At 38.6% G+C, this 22,328-nt stretch overlaps 2 protein-coding genes across 6 annotated transcripts; one reads left to right on the top strand and one right to left on the bottom strand.

Annotated features, from left to right (window-relative positions):
• The first annotated feature begins 1,005 nt into the window (after positions 1-1,005).
• Positions 1,006-13,899, top strand: PLA2G10 (phospholipase A2 group X). Its single transcript, XM_030002172.2, has 4 exons — positions 1,006-1,310; positions 7,542-7,707; positions 10,456-10,562; positions 13,195-13,899. The coding sequence occupies exons 1-4, from the start codon at positions 1,235-1,237 to the stop codon at positions 13,338-13,340; spliced, it is 495 nt and encodes a 164-aa protein (XP_029858032.1). The 5' UTR covers positions 1,006-1,234; the 3' UTR covers positions 13,341-13,899.
• Positions 13,900-14,458: 559 nt separating this feature from the next.
• Positions 14,459-22,057, bottom strand: BFAR (bifunctional apoptosis regulator). 5 transcript variants are annotated; one of them, XM_030002168.2, is made up of 9 exons: positions 22,042-22,057; positions 21,567-21,645; positions 20,149-20,479; positions 19,091-19,292; positions 18,561-18,730; positions 17,708-17,852; positions 17,284-17,454; positions 16,566-16,768; positions 14,459-15,689 (listed from the first exon to the last, which is right to left on the bottom strand). In XM_030002168.2, the coding sequence occupies exons 3-9, from the start codon at positions 20,412-20,414 to the stop codon at positions 15,497-15,499; spliced, it is 1,350 nt and encodes a 449-aa protein (XP_029858028.1). In that variant the 5' UTR covers positions 20,415-20,479; positions 21,567-21,645; positions 22,042-22,057; the 3' UTR covers positions 14,459-15,496. The 5 variants fall into 5 exon arrangements, with proteins under 5 accessions (XP_029858028.1, XP_029858027.1, XP_029858026.1 ...); XM_030002167.2 differs by lacking the exon at positions 22,042-22,057 and adding an exon at positions 21,941-21,995 and having other exon boundaries at positions 21,567-21,646; XM_030002166.2 differs by lacking the exon at positions 22,042-22,057 and adding an exon at positions 21,719-21,932.
• Between the last annotated feature and the right edge of the window lie 271 nt (positions 22,058-22,328).

Here is a 22,328-nt window from a genome sequence, read left to right as displayed (position 1 = left end):
TGGAATCAGACCACGTACGATTTTCTACTTCTGATTGAAGAGGAATGATATAACGCAGAAATCAGAGCATTTTAATGCAAAAGTCGAATTATCCTTCAGTATGCATGTGAAAAAAACATTTTACTTCTTTGATGAAAATACCATTCACTACAAAAAAACCTACCAGCTGCTCTCCAATAGTAAGATGACATGACCAAGAAGTTCTTGGTAAGTTTGGTAAAAAACCCTTTGTTTTTCTCTCTCCTTCCTTATCCTAGCAGTGTATGCCTCAATGGGATCCAATGGGGGTCATATCCCGGAATATAATAATATTTAAAAAAAACCCAGAACAAAACAGACACACAAAAAAATCAATACCTGAAATTTCAGGGGTCCTGATTACTTGCACAAGTGACAGGAAATGCACTGGTTTCAGTGCAATTATAAAAGGTCTGATGAAATACTTGGAACATATCAGCAAGGAAAAAATCACATAAAAGCAAGCGGTATTGTCTGTGTGTTGAGAGGAGCAGTGAAGCTACGATTGCAATATGGCATCTAGTTGTAGGTTTTATGAAATAGTACGAGAGTTGGAAAGGGAATGGAAAAATACGCAGAGATCCCACAATGTACAAAAAAAATACTCAGTATAGGACTCTCTCTGGTTGAGGGAAGGCTAAAAAGTTATTTCGATCGAGCTACAAATATCCATAACCAGTTTGGGAGTTGGTTGTTCTTTAGTCCTCCAAGAAAAGCAGCAACTGGGAGATGAAGTTTGGCAAACTGAGACTACAGGTGCAGCGCACGTATTCAGCACTGGTTATAACTAACCACTAGAATAAGTTACAGCTCTCTGCCGTCCTGCCTCTCCGGGTCCGGATTAAGTTATCTAGGGAGAGCTGTGATTCAAAGAGCGATCACGGCTACCCGCGCGGGGAGGCCCCCGCGCCGCAGCCCAGCAGACAGCCTGGCCCCAGGCTTCCCTCCGCGTCTGCCCGGCGCTCCGCTGCCCGAGTGACCGGTCCCGGCGCTCCCTCCGCAGCCCTGCGGCGGCAGCTCCTCCCTTCTGGCCAGATGGACAGCGGAGCGTGGTCTTCAGCCCCGGCTCCGGGGGGCCTGACTCGGGGCAGAAAGCCGCCTTTTATAGCCGGCCCGCAGCTGCCCCGGCTCACACCTACGCGCTCAGCTGCCGGAGCGGGGCACGCACGCACTTCGGCCGGGAGCCCGCACCCCCGCCCGCCCCCGGGAGCTGCCCATGGGACCCCGCCGCCCGGCGCTGCCCCTGCGGCCGCCCCTCCTGCTGCTGCCGCTGCTGCTGCTGCTCGCGGCCGGTGAGTACAGCCGCTGCGGGAGCCGGGCCCGGGCTCGGCCGGCGGCGGGCGGGCGGCGCGGGAGCCGCCGGGCCGGGCCGTGTCTGCGGGACGCGCTCGCCCTTCTCCGGGCGCTCCGCTCCGCTCCGCTCCGCTCCCCCAGGGACGGGGTTGGGGGCGTCTGGGGGAAGGCAGGAGGGGCGGGCGGGGGGGAGAGGAAGGAGCGTTAGGAGCGGCGATCGCGGCAAGGGAATGAATGCCTTCACGCTTCGGAAAGCAGCACTCCGAAATTCAGACTGCCGAACGCGCGGGGGCATAGCTTGGCCGTAACTCGCCCAAACGGAGAACACCGAGCGGCCGGCTGGCTGACGGCGCTCTGCCGGAGCTAGAGGTGCCGGCTGGCGGACAGCGGTAGGCTGGAGCTGGCTGCACTGGCAGCCCGTCCCTTTCTCAGCTTACATGTGCAACGCGGGAGTTTTGCGGGAGGGTCTCACGCCACTTCTTGTAAGTTCATCAGTAATGGGCAAGCGTGTTAAAAAGTTCAGTATTTAAAATCAGACCGCAGATTGCACGCGTAAGAACAATCCTTCTACAAAGCCGGTAAGTACACATACCCACACTCTTCTCGGGGGTATTAGAGCGAGCTGTCTCGGAGCGCTGAAGTTACAAAGCAGTTCAAAAGCTAGGAACTGCTAGAACTGAGATTGCCTACAAAACCGTAACTGGGTTATTCTGAAAGAATGAGTCAGTCTTTATGAATAAGTTATGATGTGAGAATGTAATTAAAGGACCCCTGCCTCATACCTGAGCATAGCCGACTACTCACTTTGCAAGTATTTAATTATTTTTTTTGCCTCCTATGTCCTATTTATTAAGCAGTCTTCAAGACCAGTTGTACTAATTTACACTCCATTTCCTCATAGGTTTTCGTAGGTATTCATCAGTATAGTATCTGAACGTACTTACTCCTTTCACACTTCTGTCAAATTATATTATCATCCTCTTTTTCAGATAGATAGGTGGGCTGACAGAAAATAAGCATCCACTAATTTTAGGTTCCCGTAGTGACGTGTGGCTCTCATGGTGACACGCTAGAACCCAATTTTACCTACGACTACTTAAAATTATGTGGAGCTTCAACTACTCAAAGCCTGGCTCTCACCAAGTATTGCAGTAGTTTAGTACTCCAACCCCAGGATATTCAGCAGGCTGGGAGCATACTATTAGTAAACATCGATAGGCGTTGTTTTAAAGTGATTAAAGTAACCTCATGCTGAACCTTTGTGACAGCTGTAAGGATAAAATCCAGTCTTCCAGAATAGCACTCAACTGCTTTTAATTAAGAGATTCTCTTTTGTCTTCTTACACTTCTTTTATACATTCCTACAGAGCTTGCAAATTCACCAAACTAAATCTTACAAATATCAGGACACTAAGGACAAGAGTCTCAATTCATTCTTGTAACAGATTCTGTGCACAGAACGAAGCAGGGGCAGGGGGAGGGGGAGAGTGGGGCAATCACATGATTAAAGACCATAAGGTAAGGTGCTTGCATAATGGGGCCAACTTAAGGTCCCACCAAGCTCACTGCCCCAATTCTACTTCCTGACCTCAGCATGCCCATATTATTCCTTCTGCATTTTGATCATTCTCCAGACTTCATCCTTTGCATGGCACAAACCTCAGCACGAACATTGAGGAAAGCAATGAAAGACTGTTTCGCTGCTTCTGCCAGCCTGGAGTGATCATTACAGAGAGCCTGGCTTCGGTCCGATAGCTCTGAGTCAGGCATCCCAGTCCCTTGTTCTGTAGGCAGTGAGGAGGAAGGCAAATGCAATTTACCTGTTTCTCAATGCTTGGTCCACAGTATCATAACAGGCAAATTTATAGTTTCAAAAAATTTACACGTGACCACAGTTTGTGGAGATTGCACATCAGTAATCTGGGCAACAAGATGAGGTGAAAAAGGCTATTCCTGATAGTTTATGAAACCAGAGGAAAAAAATCTAAGGGGGGGAAAAAAAAGAGTTCTATAATGCATACAGTTCAAAGGTTTCCACTTCCGGCAACATCTTGGAGATGCATCAGAAAGTCTGCTTATTCCCAAGTTTCAAGTTCTGAACTACTAGAGCACTATGACTGTACAAAGGAAGTATCACTATAGGAAATCTTACACATATTTAACATCAAAAAGTGTTTCTGTAGCCTCAGTCTTTGAAAGAATGGCTTAACATTTCTTTTAAAACCCACAAAACATCATGGACTGGATGCTAATGATTAATGTAGTTATGTATCATAATTATGCAAAGCTGTGCATTTCAATAAAAATATAATTATATATCTGCAAAAATAATTATTAAGTTTGCATTGTGCCCACTGCAAAGAGTAAAATGTTACGGGAAGTATGATCTTTCACAAAAAATTCATGTGTTTCTAAAATGTGGGTTTTTCCTCTATGCATATGGAAATTTCATGGACTGGATTTTTAAATACTATTGTAAGCTATTCAGAAAACTAGGAAAAAAGGAGAGTGAGAAGGTATAGTGGAAAACATCTTGCAAAGACATCATAACGTACAGCACTGAGCACAATTTGAACTCTCAAGGGCTTATGCAGGCAACAAACCAAGACAGCATGATGAAGTTCAAACTCTCCAAACATGGCAGGGCTCCAATTTGGGCAACAGGTATTACAGTTTTAAAATCAAGCACAACACATATAATGTGATTACTTACTGTTACTTTCTCTCAGGCTGTCTTTAGTGTTTACTTAATTTCAGTCTTCAGAAAGTCACCTCACAGCTTTTGATCTCTCTGGCTTTGTCATTACAGTCACAAAGACAACTGCATAGATTTGTTTGGGGTTTTTTCTTTCCCCATCTGCTATTTTATGGTGCCTAAAGCAGCCTTAGGATTGGTATGGTTTTGGTTTCCCTTCAACCTTTACTTTTAAAGCAGCTACGTCACATCCAGTTAAATCTGAGTTTGCTGATGGACTAATCTCTTGTAAGTTTTTTTTTTCCTCTCCCAAATATGTGTCTTTAAAGTTTTCTTTCAAGAATGAAAACAGTTGAAACTTTAACAAAGTTCCAATTCCTATTATGCACTAAACACTGGAATTAAATATTACAAGAATATTAAAAGCCATAACAAGACTAGACTCAAATTGTCTAACTGTAAATTATTTTTGTACGCTTAGTTGTACGTATTTCCTGTGACCTTTAGGTATCAAAACAATGTGGTTTTGATTTTTTCATGCAGATTATAAAGCAATGAAATTAAAATAAATGCAATCTGGATCCTTCCCTTTTTCCCCATGCACAATACTGTGTTTGATAGAGCTGCACAGAACCCGCATGACAAAACCAAAAACAGACTAGACATAGAGAGATGACATTACTCTTTCAGGAATGCATAATCAAACCTACAGAAATACTCTTCTCCATAAAGATAAATGTGAAGTCTTCATAAAAAAACAAACAAAACCACACAGAAGATTTTAAAAACATACCTTAATAATGAAACGTTTGGAAATACGCAGGATGTCACTTCACTCTGACTGTATTCCACAGAATTTCTGATAAAATACTTTGGAAATTCTATTATGTTGCTAATACACTAATGGAACCATCATCATACTGATAGTCTTATTGTTTACATAGTTCTGTGTCTTCTAGGATGGTCTTTGGTCGCTTTCATTAAACTCAGGTTACAAAGCTGTTGGGACAGAGACTTTTCCTTTAGTCATATTCAGAGTATCTACAGTACAATACAGTCTTGGTTTATACCTGGATGTCCAGATGCTGTACCACAAATAAATAGAAAAGATAAAAAGTTCATGTCCTTTTCTTTAAGTTACATGGCACATTTTAAAGATTTATAACTCAGGGAGCAGACAGTTAATCACTTCTACTTTACAGGGATTTAAATTAAGGGACTTGGATTTGTCCAAAGTTAGTAAACAATTCTCTAATGAAACCAGGAATATTTATTCTTAGTTTCCTCTTCCTGTCTTGTAGCTCTCCTACACCATCCTTCCTCAGTAGCCAGGAACTGAGACACAATGTAAAAATTCTTCACTTTCTTCAGAATCACTAACGTCATGCAAAGCAAACCCCCCTCTGCCATTAACGACTAACATGGTGCCTTCAGACTTTACTGGCTGAGTCTAGCCAAATCTTACTAAACATTTAAGAATATAAGCAGTTGCCATTTGTAATGCTGCAGCCTTACTGCAGTTTTTTTTCAGCTGGGAATTTACTGAACCTATACTGACAGTGAAGAGAACACTTTCAATGCCATCGTAAAGATAAGAATCTGGTTATACTCAAATGAATGCTTCTGCTCTCCAGAGCTGAAACATATATTCAGAGCTGCAACGGAATGGGAGATGATCACATGTCAGTTCCACAACGTGACTGTTATTTTGACACCTAGAACTACAAGTTCCAAAGAGTCCACCCAGTACAACTTATGGACCCCTTGGAAAAGCGTGAGAGGATCTTTTTACCAGAAAACCTATATAACTAAACAGCAGATAATATCCTAGAATGGGAGCCATGACACAAGAGATACTATTCACTATCTTAGCAAGGAAGTTTTACTGCCAATGGAACAGTTTTTAAATGAAACTGCATGTGACTACGTTAGCCAAGGATGCTTTTTTAACTCCTCAAGATGCAATTGCTTTTAATCAATGGCCAAAGATACATGTGCAAGTTTAAGCACTCTTGTTTCCACATCCTCTCCTCTCCCTAAATCACATGCCCACAAAGCAGGAGGGAACAAGATCTGGGAGCAGCTGCCAGTCAGAAAAGTACTAAATATTGTCTTAGGAAGCCTAGCTATTTTCGCAAGTAACATATGTTGTTTCTAAAGCTTTTTTTACCATTCTCCCATACAAACCAATTGTATTTCTTGATGAGGTGATTTCACGAGGTGTATAAATTTCTTTGTTTCACGAAATTACGAGTGCTGGAGGTCACCAGCATCCCACACATTTCAAGTTACTGAACTGTGCTGCAAACAGTATTTTTCTGGCAGATCTTCTGTTAACTGATTAATCATATAATCTATTATAATAGATTAGTCTATTAGTTAGTCTATTATAATAGATTATATGATTATACAGATTACATACAAACTGTATAATCATATAGTTATTCTGTAGGAAAATAAATATCAAAGCCTTCAACAACAAAGTCTAAATAATTTTTCTGCTGTCTCTCTCACAGATATTATCAGTTATTAAATCTTCACGTCTTTCCCAATCTGTATCCAGTACTGGGAGTTAAGGCTTATAAACTGTTCTCCTCATACCAAAATAAATCATTTATTAGTTTAATTAGTAAGACAACTCTAATCAGCAGCCTTCCACTAATTTGTTTTGTACTCATCCAGCTTCTTAAAAATTGCTGCAAACAGTTTGGAGCCTGCACTGCAAGGAAATGCTGTCCATTACCATTAAGGGTCTTTGACATGTTAGCTCAACCTGAAGGATGACATGAAGCCCCCAAAAAAGTCATCTGTCATCTCAACATTAATTTGCTGCCCTGGACCTACTGCTTTAGTACTGACACAGGATAGCTAAAATAAAATTCCTAAATACAGTCTTGTTCTGGTGAAATAATGGTGAGAATCCCTTAAACAACAACAACAAAAGCCAAACAAAAATGAAACAGAAAAAAAAAAAAAAAAGCAACCCTTCTTCTAATTTCCCTGGCAATGACTCCAAGCACTCACCCATTTCCCCACTCTACACCCACACCACCCCTGCCAGTTATTTGGCTGCTTTGTCTAAAAATGAGGAAAACCAGAACCCCATCATAGAGGGCATTTGTTTAAATGTAAAGCATTACATTCTACAAAATAACAACATGGGCAAAATTGCATGTTATGATAAGGAGAAAATACTGCAATGCTTAGGGCATCTAATCTTAGCAGATCAGTGGACCTAGACCACAGAACACATACTAGCCCTTGCCAGTTTTAAGGCTGGAAATGACTGAAGTCTGCCATTGCATGGTGCCTTGATGGGAGGAAATGACTGCAGCTATTCAGAATCTTGTTCAGTATTCTGTTCACTAGAGATCAGGGTAAAAAGGGACTGGGTCAAGCAGTGTGGCCCCAAAATGTCAAAAAGAAACCATTATTTTGAAGTACTGACATTCATTATCAAAGTTTAAAAAAACCAAAAACTACTTTATATCTGCATGTTTGATTCAACAAAAAATAAAGAGTTTTTCTTCCACAGGTTATAAAGGCACTTTTGGGGAAGCCCATTTTAGAAATCGAAGAGGAATTCTTGAATTAGCTGGAGCCATTAGATGTACTACAGGACGATCTCCTTTCGCCTACCTACGTTATGGATGCTACTGTGGTCTGGGAGGAAGAGGATGGCCCAAGGACAGAGTAGACTGGTAAGAGTAACTATTTATCTCAGTAATGAAGTGCTGAATGTATGCAGATGACAGAGTAAAAGCACTAAAATATGAATTAGGCCTATTTAACATCAGTGAGGGAACCGAGTTGAAACACACCTCAGACTGCTAAGAAACTCCAAAGCGTTAAAACTGTGTTACTGTCGATCTACATGAGTCCTACTTGCCTTAAACTCTCATTGCATTAATATTGGATTCACAGTACAATTGAGTTTCTTTGCTGTTGCTGTTTGGCCAAGAGCTGAAGAACTAAAGTCTTGGAGAAGTTTAAAGCTCAAACATTTAAGCTACCTATAAAAGTAAAAATGGGGGGAAAAAAAAAAGGGGCAACTGAAAAATCTTTTGATTCTACTACCATCCATCCCATTTTATTAGTATTCAAAAGAATACATAGAAAATTATGCAAAATTCAACCTTGAAAAAAATAACTCTTGAATTATGAATTGTTACTAAAATAATTCTAAAACCAAACCTTCGTATTTAGTACTAAATTTAGTCAGCGTACTGACTACCATCAATTTAATTTCTAATTGAACATGAGCTGACAGGAAGATGATTTTCTGGTTACAATAGTTAAATACAGTTTTATATTTTCAAGTTTATCATTATGATACATTTCCCTACCGTATGTGACATCTCAAGTTCTGACTTATCAGACAAATATATTGTAAATTAAAAGGAAAACAAACGTCTGATGCTCACATTTAGGGTAGAATACATGGGAAGTTCAAATCTGATGTTCTTTTTTTTTGCATAAAGATTCTAGTCGTAATTAGACCTAAAACTTTTAGAATCTTTGCCTATGTATTTCAAGTTTTTGGATGTGTAATCTGTTAGTTTAAAGACAATTTTGTAGAATGTAGTTGCTACTTTAGTGACTGGGAACACATAAAAAAACGGACTATATTATTAGTTCTGGACACTTGTATACCTAAAGATATTGATGGAGAATCTGCAGTTTGCCAACCTTTCATTGTAGGCCATTTTTTCACTTTGTAAAAGTCACACAGTAGCAAGAAGCTGCTTCTTCACAAAACATGGTTAGCTATTTGTGGTCTGGGTTTTAATAGCTACATATTAAGAACGAGCCAGAAGTGAGTGTACTTAACTCTACCGCATTTGAACAGAATCAAGAATTGCACTGATTGAATGTAGAAACATTCTTACCAAGTTTGATTTTTTAAAGTTTTGAGCTACACTGTGGGCTGTTTACATTCGGAATTATGCCTGAAAACAAGTGAAGTGAAAATACAGAAATATTTAATCTGAAGTAAGAACATCTGTAATGGAATTATTCAAATAATAGTTATTGCAATTTAGATTTTTGCCTGCCACTTATAAACTTTCAAATGGAGATAATCATATATTGCTTTCATAAGACAAAATATAAAATCCTTAAGCATCTATTTTTATTTAAAATGCTTAAAAGTGGACCAAAGTAATTTTAAACATTTCTGTGAACACATGAAAATAGTCTCCACTATGGCAAAAGAAGCCGTATTTCCTGGTTTATTTATCTTAGTACTGCTACAAAGACTCATTAGAATTTTAATTTTTTTTATTTCTATGCATGAAGTGGATGTATTGAGCTACTTCACAGGCATGTCCTGTTCAACTGTTATGTACTGCAGGATCTTTAAATGGCGATCCGTGTGGCATTACCAAGTAATTATTTAATAACCATAGGAAAAAACAGTAATTGCAAGTAAGAGCTCACAGCATTAACTTTTTCTATTGCAGACACAAATGCCTCAGGCAATCTAAACATCATGTGCCTACTGTAATATGATGGTTTTAGGCTACCAGGTGGAAATTGAATGACCGAATGCAAAGAGCTCACAGATACACCCTGTTCTTCCACCGAGTCAAAAAAGAAAGAGTATAGTTAGTTTGCAGCAAAAACTTCCAAGCTATCTAACTTCAGGTCCTTGTTACCTTCCCTATTTACTATTCTGGGCTTGCAAGGACTCTATACCAGAAGAGTAATTATTTTTTTAAGCACTAAAATATGCCGTTAATGCTTACCTGTACTGTTCAGTTCCACAATGTGACAAAGTCTATTAATGTCCAGTTATGACAGGAACAATTTTGAAATCATCATTTTGGGCAATTTTCCAAATTTTCTCATGATACTGAGCAAACAGTTTTAGTTATGGCATCAAACAGTACCCATGCCTATTCATTACTGAACATTTCACCTGCTCTCAGCTTTTCTGCCACCATCTAAGGACTTTGCTATAAGGTGACATTTATGATAGTATGCTACAGCCTAACAAATATTTTTGTCCCTTCCCTGTTAGTAACTGTTGCGATAGCATCAATAACTGGCAGAAAAACACATAATTCATTATCTGACAGACTGTTCTGGCATTTAATCTTCTTCTTGGAAGGGGCTAGGAGAGAGGCATATGCACATAAGTTTATGGTGTTTAAAACAGAATGCTTTTAAGATTTCTTGTATTTTCATCTATGAAGTTCAACTAGATCAACGTGTATCGGGCATTTTCCTTATCACTGATTATATGAAAGAGTGTAATTTCTTCCCAGTGATCTATAAAACAATTAACATTTTGATTCCTGAGCAGGTAACTGTTTGTACATTCGCGTATGTTGACTGTTCTATTATTTCACAGCCTGTAGAAACATGCTGATAAAAAACCATCTAGATTATGTGACCATAAATCACCACAGTATGAACTAAGGCAAGCTTGTTTCTATTACTCTCAGGTGCTGCTTTAATCATGACTGCTGCTATGGAAAGGCAGAACAAGCAGGTTGTCACCCAAAGATAGAAAGTTACCACTGGGAGTGTGAAGACAATGCTGCTGTGTGTGGTGAGTGAACAGTTCTAGTTGGGGCGGGTGGTTTTGTGGATTTTTTTTTTTTTTTACTTCTACCAATTGTCTCATTGACTTCATAGAAAGACATTTTCTTAATTAACTGTAAAATCCTTGTTTTACCAGCCTTCCTTTTGTGACTTCTTTGCTAGGGTACGCTGTGCCTCCAGAAAGCACAGCTATGCCAGCCAACTGAATGCAGTTTCTTCTTCTTAATCCCCACCTACTGGCATACATCAGCAAACAAAATTCTGATCTACAACCTTCTACTACCCTTTCAGAAAACATTACCAAACCCCCCTCTTTTTACTGAGCATTTACATATGTTGAGGAACCCATGTTATGCTACTCTCTGCAGGTCTCCAATTGGAGAGCAACTACAAACAGGAGGCGAGAAAATTACAACTGTTTAAAAAGGATCCTTTTTATACTTAACAGAAAATATTTCACACCATTTTTAAGTTTATAATGAACAAGTTTTTGGCATATTTACCACTGATCAATTGCACAGCCCACTACTAGTGGCTGCAATTTATGAATGAATTCATAATTACAACTTAAAATTTCAAACACTGAGGTAATAAAATATTTGATGATAAATATGTTTATTCATGGAAGTAACATGTCCACAAGCCATAAAATGTTAATTTGAAAATATTTACATAATTAGCTTACAAGTTGCAACAGAGGGCTGACCACATCCTGATAAATTTTGTTCGATTGCTCCAAAATATGAATATAATACACTTGCCATGCTGCAGTATCAGAGAAGGACAAAGAGATCTCAAAGAAACAAACAAAAAAATGTTTAACATGAAAAAGCAGCATTTCTTTCACATTATTTGTTCACAACTCCCAAAGTTTTAGCAAATATTTTCCAATACACTTCAAAGACTTTTTGAAACTACAACTTCTCACAAGCCCCCCAAATTTGCAGGGTTTTTTTCTTGTTGTTGTTAGGTTTTAGGGTTGGTTTGTTTGGCGTTTTGATGGGTTTTGTTTGTTTGTTTTGTGTGTTGTTTGGGTTTTGGGGTGGGTTTTTTTTGTTTTGTTTTGTTTTTTTTTTTTTTAAATCAGGTGCTAGGTAGGTTACTTTGCATGTAATTTTATGCTATCTAGAATGCAAATCAGCTTGAGAATTGGTTATTATTTGCACTACAAAAATGCAGACCCATACATAAACTTGTTTACAAGTCTGACTACCACAGTTTAAAGACAACACAGTAGGCCATTCAGAGAAAACACAAAAATCTCTCATTTCATAACACAATTTAGAATTTGCCTGACCTGAAATTAAAGTTTTTGACACTATTTCCTTTCCTCCTTTTCATTCAACCTTTACTTTGCCCAAATGTCTACCTCATGCAGAATCTCTACTTGCTAATTTCCTCTGCTCCAGAAGTACTAAGCGTCTTCTCTCTCGAACTATCTAATTAACTGTCAAGTTACAGTCCACCTATATTTGGCTGTAAAGGTTCTCTTTCTGTTCCAGTCCAGAAGCTGACAATATTTTAAAACACTGGCCAAGACAGTAGGCATGTCATCAAGAAACAAAGCTGAAACAAAGTCTGTGGTGTACCATGGAGAAGATTAAGTTTGTAGCAATAACAAGAGAAGGAATAGTTCTTCTCAGTTAATTTTTTTTTTTTTTAATCCTACCATGTTGTTTATGCTACTTATGCTACTGAGTAGTTCTTAGGGTAGCTCGTTGCAGCATCAACATACATATATAAAGAACACTTCCATTTTATAGCAGAATTTGAGTTCATTCACAAAACTGAACGCTTGTTCTGCTCCTAGACAAATCTCAAGCAGAGATTTGGCTAAGCTTTCAAGATGTTAAATACTCAGACAAAATATAATCAAGGATTCTTCAGTTTACAGACAGTTGCAGGGAGAAAAAACACACATTTCTGGGTTGGCACAATAAAACCAAAATATATTGCTGTAGAAGAAAATGTTCACGCCAAGAAGAAACGTTCATGCCAAGAAATCTGTTAAGCTACAACACTACAATTATAAAACAAGTATGGCCAGACATGAATTTTATTGTACTTAAACACACTTTACCTAACTTCTTATTGAATACCTTAATAAAAAGGGTGGGCAATTTAAGCTGAACATAGAACATCTTTGCATCCCTTATTTCACATGTATAATTTTAATACTACATCCTTTAGTAGATTAAAGCATATGTGAAATGGAAAGTATCTTCCCAAACTCAAGTTTCACCAGAGCAACAGGGCGGGCAGGGAGGGTCATATACCACTTTCTAAAGAGGAATCAGTTATCAGAGTTCCTTTATTAAAGAACGTGAAGAAGAGTATTTAAGTCTTTATCCAATTACTGTATTTTCACCTGACAAGATAGTTCCACTGATTATCAATTGTCACTAAACCAAACCATGCTTGTATATTCTCTGTTGCTGAGATGTCCTAGCATGGAGCTTTGTCTAAAGAACACGAAAGAAGTGTAAGTCTTACTGAAGCTCAGTACAGTTCCTATTGCACTTGAAATACAAGAGCCATTTATCTGGCAAATATGGAACATAAGGCAGCAATTCTTGGTATTCCATTTGGTATTTTTAATTACTTCAGACTAACATCCAACTTACTGTGTTTTCTTTCAGAATCACTAGAAGACAAATGCCAAAAAATGGCATGTGAATGTGACCGTGAAGCTGCCAAATGTTTTTCTAAAGCTCCCTATCATACAAAACACCTTTTGTGGCCAGACTTTATGTGTGGTGAGATTCAGCCTTTGTGTAGGTATTAGATATACAACATTGGTCTTTATGAAAACTCTCTGTGTATTTAAATCTAAAATTACTTTTTTTTTGGTCACAGTAGTGACAACAAATGATTTTCCCCTTTCTTGATCCTCCTTCCTGCCACCTCAGCCTCTCTACCCCAGAATGGCCAAAGTAAACATTTATCCTCTTACTTACCTTCTACAGTGCATGGACTAAAAGCAAGTTCATTAGTTCTATGTAAGCTTTTATTGACTAAATAGGAATTTGAGTTTATCAGCTTAAGGAGTAACTGACTTAAAATTAATTTTGTTTATATTCAGATTCACAGATTTTTCAGATTCATAACATCATTCACTGTAAACTTTTTATCCCCCCTCTGCTGGCTATAAGATACAAATCAAACCTTTCCACTAACATTTACCTTAACATTTGTTAACTTTGAACTGACCGGAAGAAATGCATGGAGTGACAGCACAAAGAGCCCTCTCATCTATATTAAACACTTATTATGAAGCATAATTTAACTTCTGCATCTCATTCACCTTAAGTAGTCCTACCTGTATTAAAAAATGCCTAATATAATTATTTTTTTCTAGTATTTACTTTTTAAATACGGTTTTCTAAGAAGTTGTTCCTTTGATATGGCTCAAGCTCCTTACTCTATGTACACATTGAGTTTCCTGTGGGCAGAGGGAGAAGTTCTACCCTTAAAACTTCAGATCCAGATTTACAAAGTGCAAATGCAAACCATCACGAACACAGATACATGAAAAAAGTAGCAGTCACTGGGACCAACTCAACTGCCTTTCCCATAAGTGTTTGATCTTGGACAGCATGGATTTGCAAAGTTCAGAAGTGTATATACCTCATAAGGATGTAAAGATGGTTTTAGTTAGGGTCATTTCATAGTGTTTTGAAACATTTTAGGAAGAGAAATCAGTAACATGAAGTGCTGAATAATACGTTTTTTCATAAGTGCTAGTTTTAACAGTTTTAAGAACCAGGAGTGTGTTCCGCCTACTTTCACCCATCTCAACTTAAAAGATGCAGGGCTACAGAACAAGTTTGCACAAGTCAAAGCTAATGACAAGTACTTCAATACAAAAAAACAGAATAAAACAAAACACTTCTTTAGGAAGAATGAAGATTTCAAAAGAGATCTTTATTCTTTAAAAATATTCATAGGCAAATTTAAAGTTCATATTAATGATACAAATGGAAAAAAACAGCCCCAAACCCCCAAACCAGTGCAGAATGCAAGGGGACAAAACTCTTGAAAAATCTGACTTTTGTTTCAGTCAAAAACCATACATTAACAAATGGCAATCCTGTTCACACAAAATAACTTTCCAGTTGATATTCACTCACAGATCCAGATAAACACGTTATATTGCAGTGAGATGTAATTACAGTGTCAGGTCACCTTTCCAAAATAATCCTTCTTAAGAGATAACCCTGAATTTAAGAATAAGCAACAGACTTCAAGAGGAGAACATTAAAGAAGCTATTAACGAAGTTTAACTGAATAAAAACTTTTGAATGACAACGACCGCATTTTGCAAAACAGAAGAAAACTCAAGCAGTCTTTGCCTTCAACAGTAGGAATTTTAGAACAAACTCTACTGTAAGGCTGTATTTGACGGTCACAACTTTACGTGTAAAGCAAACTGAAAACACTGAAGTACTTTCAATATCAAGCCTATCCAGGAATAGCTTTGCTTTGGCAAACTTAAGTTGAGGAACACCTTGCTGCTATGAAATGCTAAGTTACAAAAAAAAACCCAAAACAACCAAACAAAAACAAAACAAACAAAAACCCCAATCATTGTAGCTGTTCAGAAGACACTGATTTTAAGGCAGGCTTGAAAAATAACCAGAATGCTCAAGACAGAATAGAGGAGTTTGATTTGATCAAAAATAGGGTGACATGACTGTGTAAGTTTTATATGGCTAAATCAGGAATGTAATTTTTTTTTTCCAATAGAAAATTCCTTTTGGATAATAAAGCCCATCCTCAGATTTGGAATCAACTAGTTTAAGAATAACTTACCTTAAGGCTTTTTTGTACGTTTAAGTTAACATAATCCACCACTTTCACTGCTACATATATAAAGAAAAGCAAAGCTTATTTCAAATGTCCATTTTTAGAAGCTAAACAGCTCAAAAGTTCCAATGCCAGTCACTGCACTTGTGTCTCCAGACGCCTTACTTCTTTAACCACAAGATCAATGTTTATAATTGGGTTAAAGTACAAGGCCCAGTAAAACAAACAATTGCAGACAAACTGAGGAATAAAAGGCCAAAAAACGGCAACAAAAAGACCCTGGGTTGAGACTTTCCAGAAATGTCTCCACATTCTGTGAGGAATAGTCCTGTGAAAAAGGAAAAGAGGCTTAGAGGAACTTTCCATTTTGTTTTTGCCCATTCTAAGTAAAGCTAGTATGTGCTGCAGCCTCAAATTATTTAGCCCTTACTCAGGTACCTGTAAAATATAATTTTGCACTCCAGAAAAACTTTCTTGAAATATAGTAATACTAGATTTTATATGAGGAAGCATTAAGTCAATTTATTCAGACCACAAAGCACAGCAAGTTAAAGTGGTCAAACTCCAGATTTCTCACAGATCATGTCCATGTAGCCTGTTCTCTTTTGAACATGTTCTGCCCCCTAGCTGCTGGCAGAGAAAGTGAAAACCCAGTATACACCAAAACAAGAATTTCTCCTATGCAAGTTCTAAAAACTATGAATAAAAGATCACAGCAGTTATGAAGTACTATTAATATGCCTGAATTAAGGCTAAAGCAGGAACTAAAACCAGCAATTTTGATCACCTATCAGAAATATTATCAGTGTAACTAAACTTATTTATGATCCTGAGGACTCATCCTTTAATAACTATATTGTAAGCATATAATGACAAAATTAGCTGATAGCTACTACCAGTTACCATAAAAGGCAATTCTCAAGAGTTAATATTTACCCAATGGTTAAGAACATGCTTATTACCATTACAGCATTTGCTACATATGATCAATAAAACAAGCTATAAGAAACCCTTTCAAGAAATAAAGATACTCAAGAGTGAGTACTGGTATATGTGCAGATTCAGATTCACATGTTCTTATTAACCTCAGAGTTGTGGTTAGACATGTCATTTCAGTGAGCAACTGTGAAGTCGTAAGACTGTTACTTTCTATTTATAAGGCCATGTACTTCCTACCTTCTTCAACAAGCTCAGTAAGACTTACTTCAATTCTCTTCTTGACCAGAGCCTCCAAAAGGAGAATAATTCCAGAACAGACAGCAACATGGCATTTACAATTATAAATCTTGATGTCCAGTAATGCACATCCAGCCAATCCCAAGCAAATTCAGCTATCAACTGGTATGGCAAAAATAAATACTTCACAATGAATTCTCTCCACTGTTTCCAAGAAGGATCTTTAAGGTCCTGTAAATTAGGATAAAAAGACTGTTAATCAATTTCCTATTAAACAGGCACAATACTGGCTTATTTCCACTAATCTTTTGTTGAAAAATTGTTTTTTCATACATTGAAAGCAGTAATTTATCTTTACTATACTTTCTGGTAGATAATACTATAACCCAGTAATTTCCATTAGATCAGAATAAAACATCACAGACAGCCAGACCTTATAATGCCATTTGTTAAAATACTGCTATTTTGAGTGAACAGCCATTCTATAGTCATGTGAACGTCAAAAAAAAAAAATAGTTTGACAGATTTAAAGTCTTAATAGCCTTAAATCAATCTTATGAAAGGTAACGGTCACAACACTGGTGATCACATACAACAAAATCAAGGAACCACTTACTTTGTAGGACTTTTTTTTAAAGTTGTAAAGAGATGAAATGGTGAATAATTAGATCATGTGTTTTTATGCTGCTAGTCTTAAAATGCTTATAACTAAAACAAGTAGCATACTTAATGTTTTGAACACTTACTAGTAGTTTTGTGACAGTATCTTCATACTTGTCTTCTTGCGTAGGGCAAATTGTGTGGATAAAAGGTAGGAAAGCTTCTGCATAATCAAACAAATACAGGTATAACATACTAAGTCTTGGAGAACTCTTCAGTGCATACAGAAGAAAGAGTGATTTTCCTGGATTTACTGCCTGAAAGGTATCAAATTATCAAGTTTCAAACAATGAAAAAACAAAATGAAAGGGACATGCCAGTTCTTAGATTTTCCTGACAATCTTCTTTCAAAGGACCATTTTTCAGATACAACAGTTCATTAAACTGAGCAGTTTTTTACAAGGGTAATTCTACTACCTTAACACTCCTCCTGGCTTTAAGAGAATTTTCTTTTAAAGATATTATTTTAAAAACATTTAATATACATGACAGACTTTATATAAAATGTACCTTATATTCCCAAAGGTTCTGTGGTGGTTTAACGCCTAAAGTTTTCACACGTTCCAGTTCCTCCATAATAGCTCTTCTATGGTTACTGTTCTCTATACTGTAAGGCTCTTTCATGAAATCCTCCTCTGTCAGTGTTACAAGGAGTCTACAAAAGCAGAAGAATTCAGAAGGTAAACAGTGACTCTTCACCAAAAAGATACGACTAACAAATTAGCAATTACATACTGAAACAGTAAGCTACTGATAGAAGGTATCACCTTTTGGATTACAGAATCACAGAATGGTTTGGGTTGGAAGGGACCTTAAAGATCATCATTACATTCTGTATCAAGTGTTCCAAATCAAATGTGTCTCAGAGCCTGGGTTTTAAATATCCTTCTTTTCAAGTTTTTTCTTGCCTGCTTTCAGCATGAAAATTTATCAGCTTCTTGGCTATTACTGAACATAGTTCTTCGGTACTTCACAGATCCAGCCTGGTCTCCTGAAATCAAACCTAGAGCTCTTGGGTGGAATGCCACAATGCCTATAGCATATGAATATTTTCACAAGGAAGAAATGGTGGGAGGCGTGGATAATACATTAGTAGTATTTTACTTTCAGTATCATTTCAGTCTGCATTGTCAGCATTTAAGAAAGTTCTTAGAAAATTTTCAGTGAGCTTGCTTATTATCTACTGCTAAAGTTTTCAACTACAAGTGTTAAAACTTCCCCTGAATCTTATTCTGATACATCAACAGAATATTCCCACAGTCTATGGAATGAAGTATGGTCATTTCACAATATACCATCCCTAACGAAAGCTATCCAGTAGTCCAATCAAATGATAGCTGTTCTTGACAATTAGGCCTCTCACCTTCCATTCACCTTCTCCAGTAAAAATCTTTCTTTATAATGTGAAGCCCATGGGCCCAGCTGCTCTAGCCAAAGTATCACTTCCTCAGCAGTCCATTTAGCAACAGGCTTGTGGACAAGAAGATCTTCTTCAAATTCTCTGCTACTCCAGTGATATCCAAGTAGAACTACCTGTAAGTAGATTAAAAAAAAAAAGGAAAAAAAGAGATCATTTACCTGCAAAGCAAATATATTAATGATACAAATAAACATGCATTAAGAGGCTTGACATGTAGAATCTTCCATTTTATGGACTCTAGAATATTCAGGTTATAAGAAAGTATCTTGAAGTTTTACCCAATTTGTCTAACTTCTGTTTGCTGTATATTGCAATTGTAGTTCCTGACAGACAACTCTGAATGCTACCTTATTTACTCCACTCAGCTGAAGTTTCTTCTGTGCTGACAATCTTTCTTATCTGCATGTAATTTAAGTATATCTGATTGCATGCTTAATGAAGTAAATATGGAGAACCAACCAGATGAAACTTACTGCTACACAAGTTAAAGCTGTCAGAACGCCTGAGAAAAACCCTCCTCCTCGAGGATTAATTCTTCCTGTGTTCGGAACTGTAGGGATCTGGTCACTCCCATATTTTTGGAAGGTTGCTAAGCTGCGTGCTACATCACTGTTTTGTTGAATATCTTCTTTTCTTTGTTCAATGGCATCAGAAAATAGCTTTTCAATAACATCCCTAATGGGAAAAATATTTGTCATTGTACTATAACCACTGAGGCTTAACATTCGGAAAAGGGACTAATTTGGGGATTTTTGTTTTCCAGCCTCTACTAAAACTGTCATCTTTGAAAGTAAAAAAAACGTTAGTTATTAATACTTAGTAAAGTTAAACTTAAATCATTACTTCCAAACAACATTTTCCTTAGCTTCTAAAGATAGAGGAAGTTAAAATATCACACACACACACACACAAAAATCCTTATTTCTTAGATAAAACTAGAATTGTGTGTGCTACTGGCAAGCCTTGATTATTCAAAAATGTTAAGCAAAAGACAATATAAAAGCCTACCATCAATCCTACCATTTATTTCTTAAAATATTATTAACCTAAGATAAAGTATTATTGCACAAGAACTTGTGGGTAATTGAAGACAGCAAATTGATATGTCTAGGTTTGTTCTGCAATAAGATCACATTTCTTCCTATAAATAATTCCTATTACAGAAATAATTACATAATTATCAAAGATCATTCTAACCTAGAATTATTAGGAAACAACCAGCTACACTAAAAGATGCAAGTGTCTCAATAATAAAAAAAGATTCCTCCTTTCCACGCCCCAAAAATTCAGAAGGGGAAAAAAACACGAAACAAAACCCAAACCAAAGCAAACCAACCCACCCCTTAGTTCCATGCAGAAAAATGTACTTGAACAGTTCAGTACAAGTGCAGAACACGAAAGACTTCAGGATTGAAACGTCCTTGTGACAGTTCAGACTGCCAATAAACTACAAAAATCTGCAGCAAACTCAAGAAACCAGACAACTAATTTTGGTGGGTTTACAAATCCAAAAATGGCACAATATACTCACCTGAGGAGGATGTTGACTTTTGGGAATCCTTCCCATTTTTCTCTGCATTCGGGGCATTCATTCTTCTTGGACGATACCCACCACAAGGCTAGGCAATGTCTGCAGAAACTATGCCCACAGTTCAGGGTGGTGGGATTGACCAGAATGTCATAACAGCAGTGGCAAAGGAACTCACTAACTGATATCTGCCGACCGATCTCGGGAGTAGCATGTTTTTCAACTTTTGCCCTCTCCTTTTCACCTTGTAAAGTCTCATTTTCTTCCATTTTCTTTTATACCTTATGCAAACAGTAAGCTCTCTTAGGTCTTCAAGGCAGGTAAGGTATTACTTCTGCAAAGCAACAAGACAAACCTCATTAAGAAAAAAGTTACTATAGAAGTTTAGAATTGCAAGCAGTATAATTTATCATTGTAATTCTTTTGTCTCTCTGATGGTTTTAAACTTTGTAACTAACTTAGCTACCCCCAAAATGAAACATGATCTTCTACTTTTTCAGCAACATATTTATTCCAAACTACAATCAAAACCAGATTCTAGACGTAAACAGCTGGGCTCAATCTCCCTCTATGTTCTTTTCCTGCATTACATAACACATGAAACTGAAACAAAAAAACTCACTATGATTCAGATTACTTTTGACAATATCTTTAAATCAAGGTTTTAGTAAAAGATACCAATCAAAAGAAATATCATCAGAAAATACCATCAGAGAATACAAAAATAAAACACAAGTATAACGTAATGATCTAATTTACTCCAACACTGTTCTTTCCAAGCATATGGAATAAAACATTACTAACAAAGGTCAATGCTAGACATTGCTGGGCAATGTTAAAAAAATAAATTTTGAACCACAAAGTCATAGAAGGGATTGATCTGGACTGATCTGCTTGGCATCTCAGTGAAGGACTGAACTCTGTTTTAACTTTACTGGTAATTACTCGTTGCTAGTATTTCAGCAAATGCACAAATGAGAAGAATTTAAGATTGTTCCAAGCTTACCAAAAATGTAAACCTATTTGCTTGATGTTCCTACTATGTTCTCTCAGATGGCTGTATCCAGTTCCTTAAGAAAAACACTGATCCAGATCACTTCCTTATCAGTCATGGTATGTTAGAAGTTATCAAAAACTATACAATTTTCTTCTCAGACACTACCAAACCAAAATATGCTTACACTCTCCACCATGTGGCTCCTCCTTACTACTAAGTAACCATCTTTCCATCCAGATCAAGGACAAAGATGTAAGCAGGCAAGTTGGTAAAGAATAAAAATAATAATGAAAAAATAATACAAGCAGCACAGGAATACAAACCAACAGTGCAACTAGGATCCTCAGATTGTTACAAACATGTCTTTTCCCAGCAAAGCAAAGACTGTTGATTTTCTAAAAGACAAACCTGAAACATCACTTACAAGAGGAGACATAAAACCAAGGCTTTGCACCTAAGAACATTGTTCCTAGTTTTCCTGGAAGAGAGAGGCAGCAGGATTTCTGTGGGTGCAAAAATATTTCAGCACTCGGTCTCTGCAGCAGACAAGAGAGGGGTCAGAAGCAGAACGCTTACTAGCTCCTCTCCTGCCTCCTCCTTCCAACTTCAGCCCGCTTCCTCGCCTCTGCGCTGCCACCAAAACCGAGGCACCGACGGTTCGGGCCTGCAGCGACGTGACGGCCGCTTTCTCCCCCCCGCCCCAGGCAAGGCAGGGCCCATCGCGGAGGCGTCACCAGCCCGCCCCTTCCCACGCTCCCGGCAGCAGCGGGGAGCCCGGCGAAACGCCACCACTCTCGCCCCCCAGGCAGCGTGCACCGGCGACGGCTCTGCGGCGGCCCGGCCCAGCCCGCCCCGGCCCGATCCCCGCCGCCGCCCCCGCCCCCGCCCGCCCGCCTCACCCGCCGGCTGCCGCGGGGCCGCCGCTTCCCCACAGCCGCCGCCGCCGCCGCGCGGGGGCGCGCCCGGCCCGAGCGCCGCTGCTCCGCCGGGGGCGGGGAGGGTGCGCAGCTCGCGCGGCCCCTCCCAGCGCCCCGCGCCCGCCGCCTCACGGGAAAGGCGGGTGAGCGCCGTCCCGGCGGGCGGGGGGGGCGGGACGGGGACGTGCCTCCAGCCGCCCCCCGCGCCCGGGACTGCGGGGGGAAACGGCGTCCCCGGGTCCAAGGCGAGGAGGGCGCTCCGGTAGGGG

This window comes from Aquila chrysaetos, chromosome 25, assembly GCF_900496995.4.
Source record: "Aquila chrysaetos chrysaetos chromosome 25, bAquChr1.4, whole genome shotgun sequence".
NCBI classification, from domain to species: Eukaryota; Metazoa; Chordata; class Aves; order Accipitriformes; family Accipitridae; genus Aquila; species Aquila chrysaetos.
Note: the sequence above shows the minus strand (reverse complement) of the source record. Positions and strands in the feature narration are given on the sequence as shown.

Coding starts and splice junctions, on each gene's coding strand:
- PLA2G10 (XM_030002172.2), top strand. CDS start 1,235: ATGGGACCCCGCCGCCCGGCGCTGCCCCTGCGGCCGCCCCTCCTGCTG. Junction 7,708..10,455: donor CCCAAGGACAGAGTAGACTG/GTAAGAGTAACT, acceptor TATTACTCTCAG/GTGCTGCTTTAATCATGACT. Junction 10,563..13,194: donor AGACAATGCTGCTGTGTGTG/GTGAGTGAACAG, acceptor GTTTTCTTTCAG/AATCACTAGAAGACAAATGC.
- BFAR (XM_030002168.2), bottom strand. CDS start 20,414: ATGGAAGAAAATGAGACTTTACAAGGTGAAAAGGAGAGGGCAAAAGTT. Junction 17,455..17,707: donor AGAACCTTTGGGAATATAAG/GTACATTTTATA, acceptor GATACCTTTCAG/GCAGTAAATCCAGGAAAATC. Junction 16,769..17,283: donor ATACTGTCACAAAACTACTA/GTAAGTGTTCAA, acceptor CCTAATTTACAG/GACCTTAAAGATCCTTCTTG.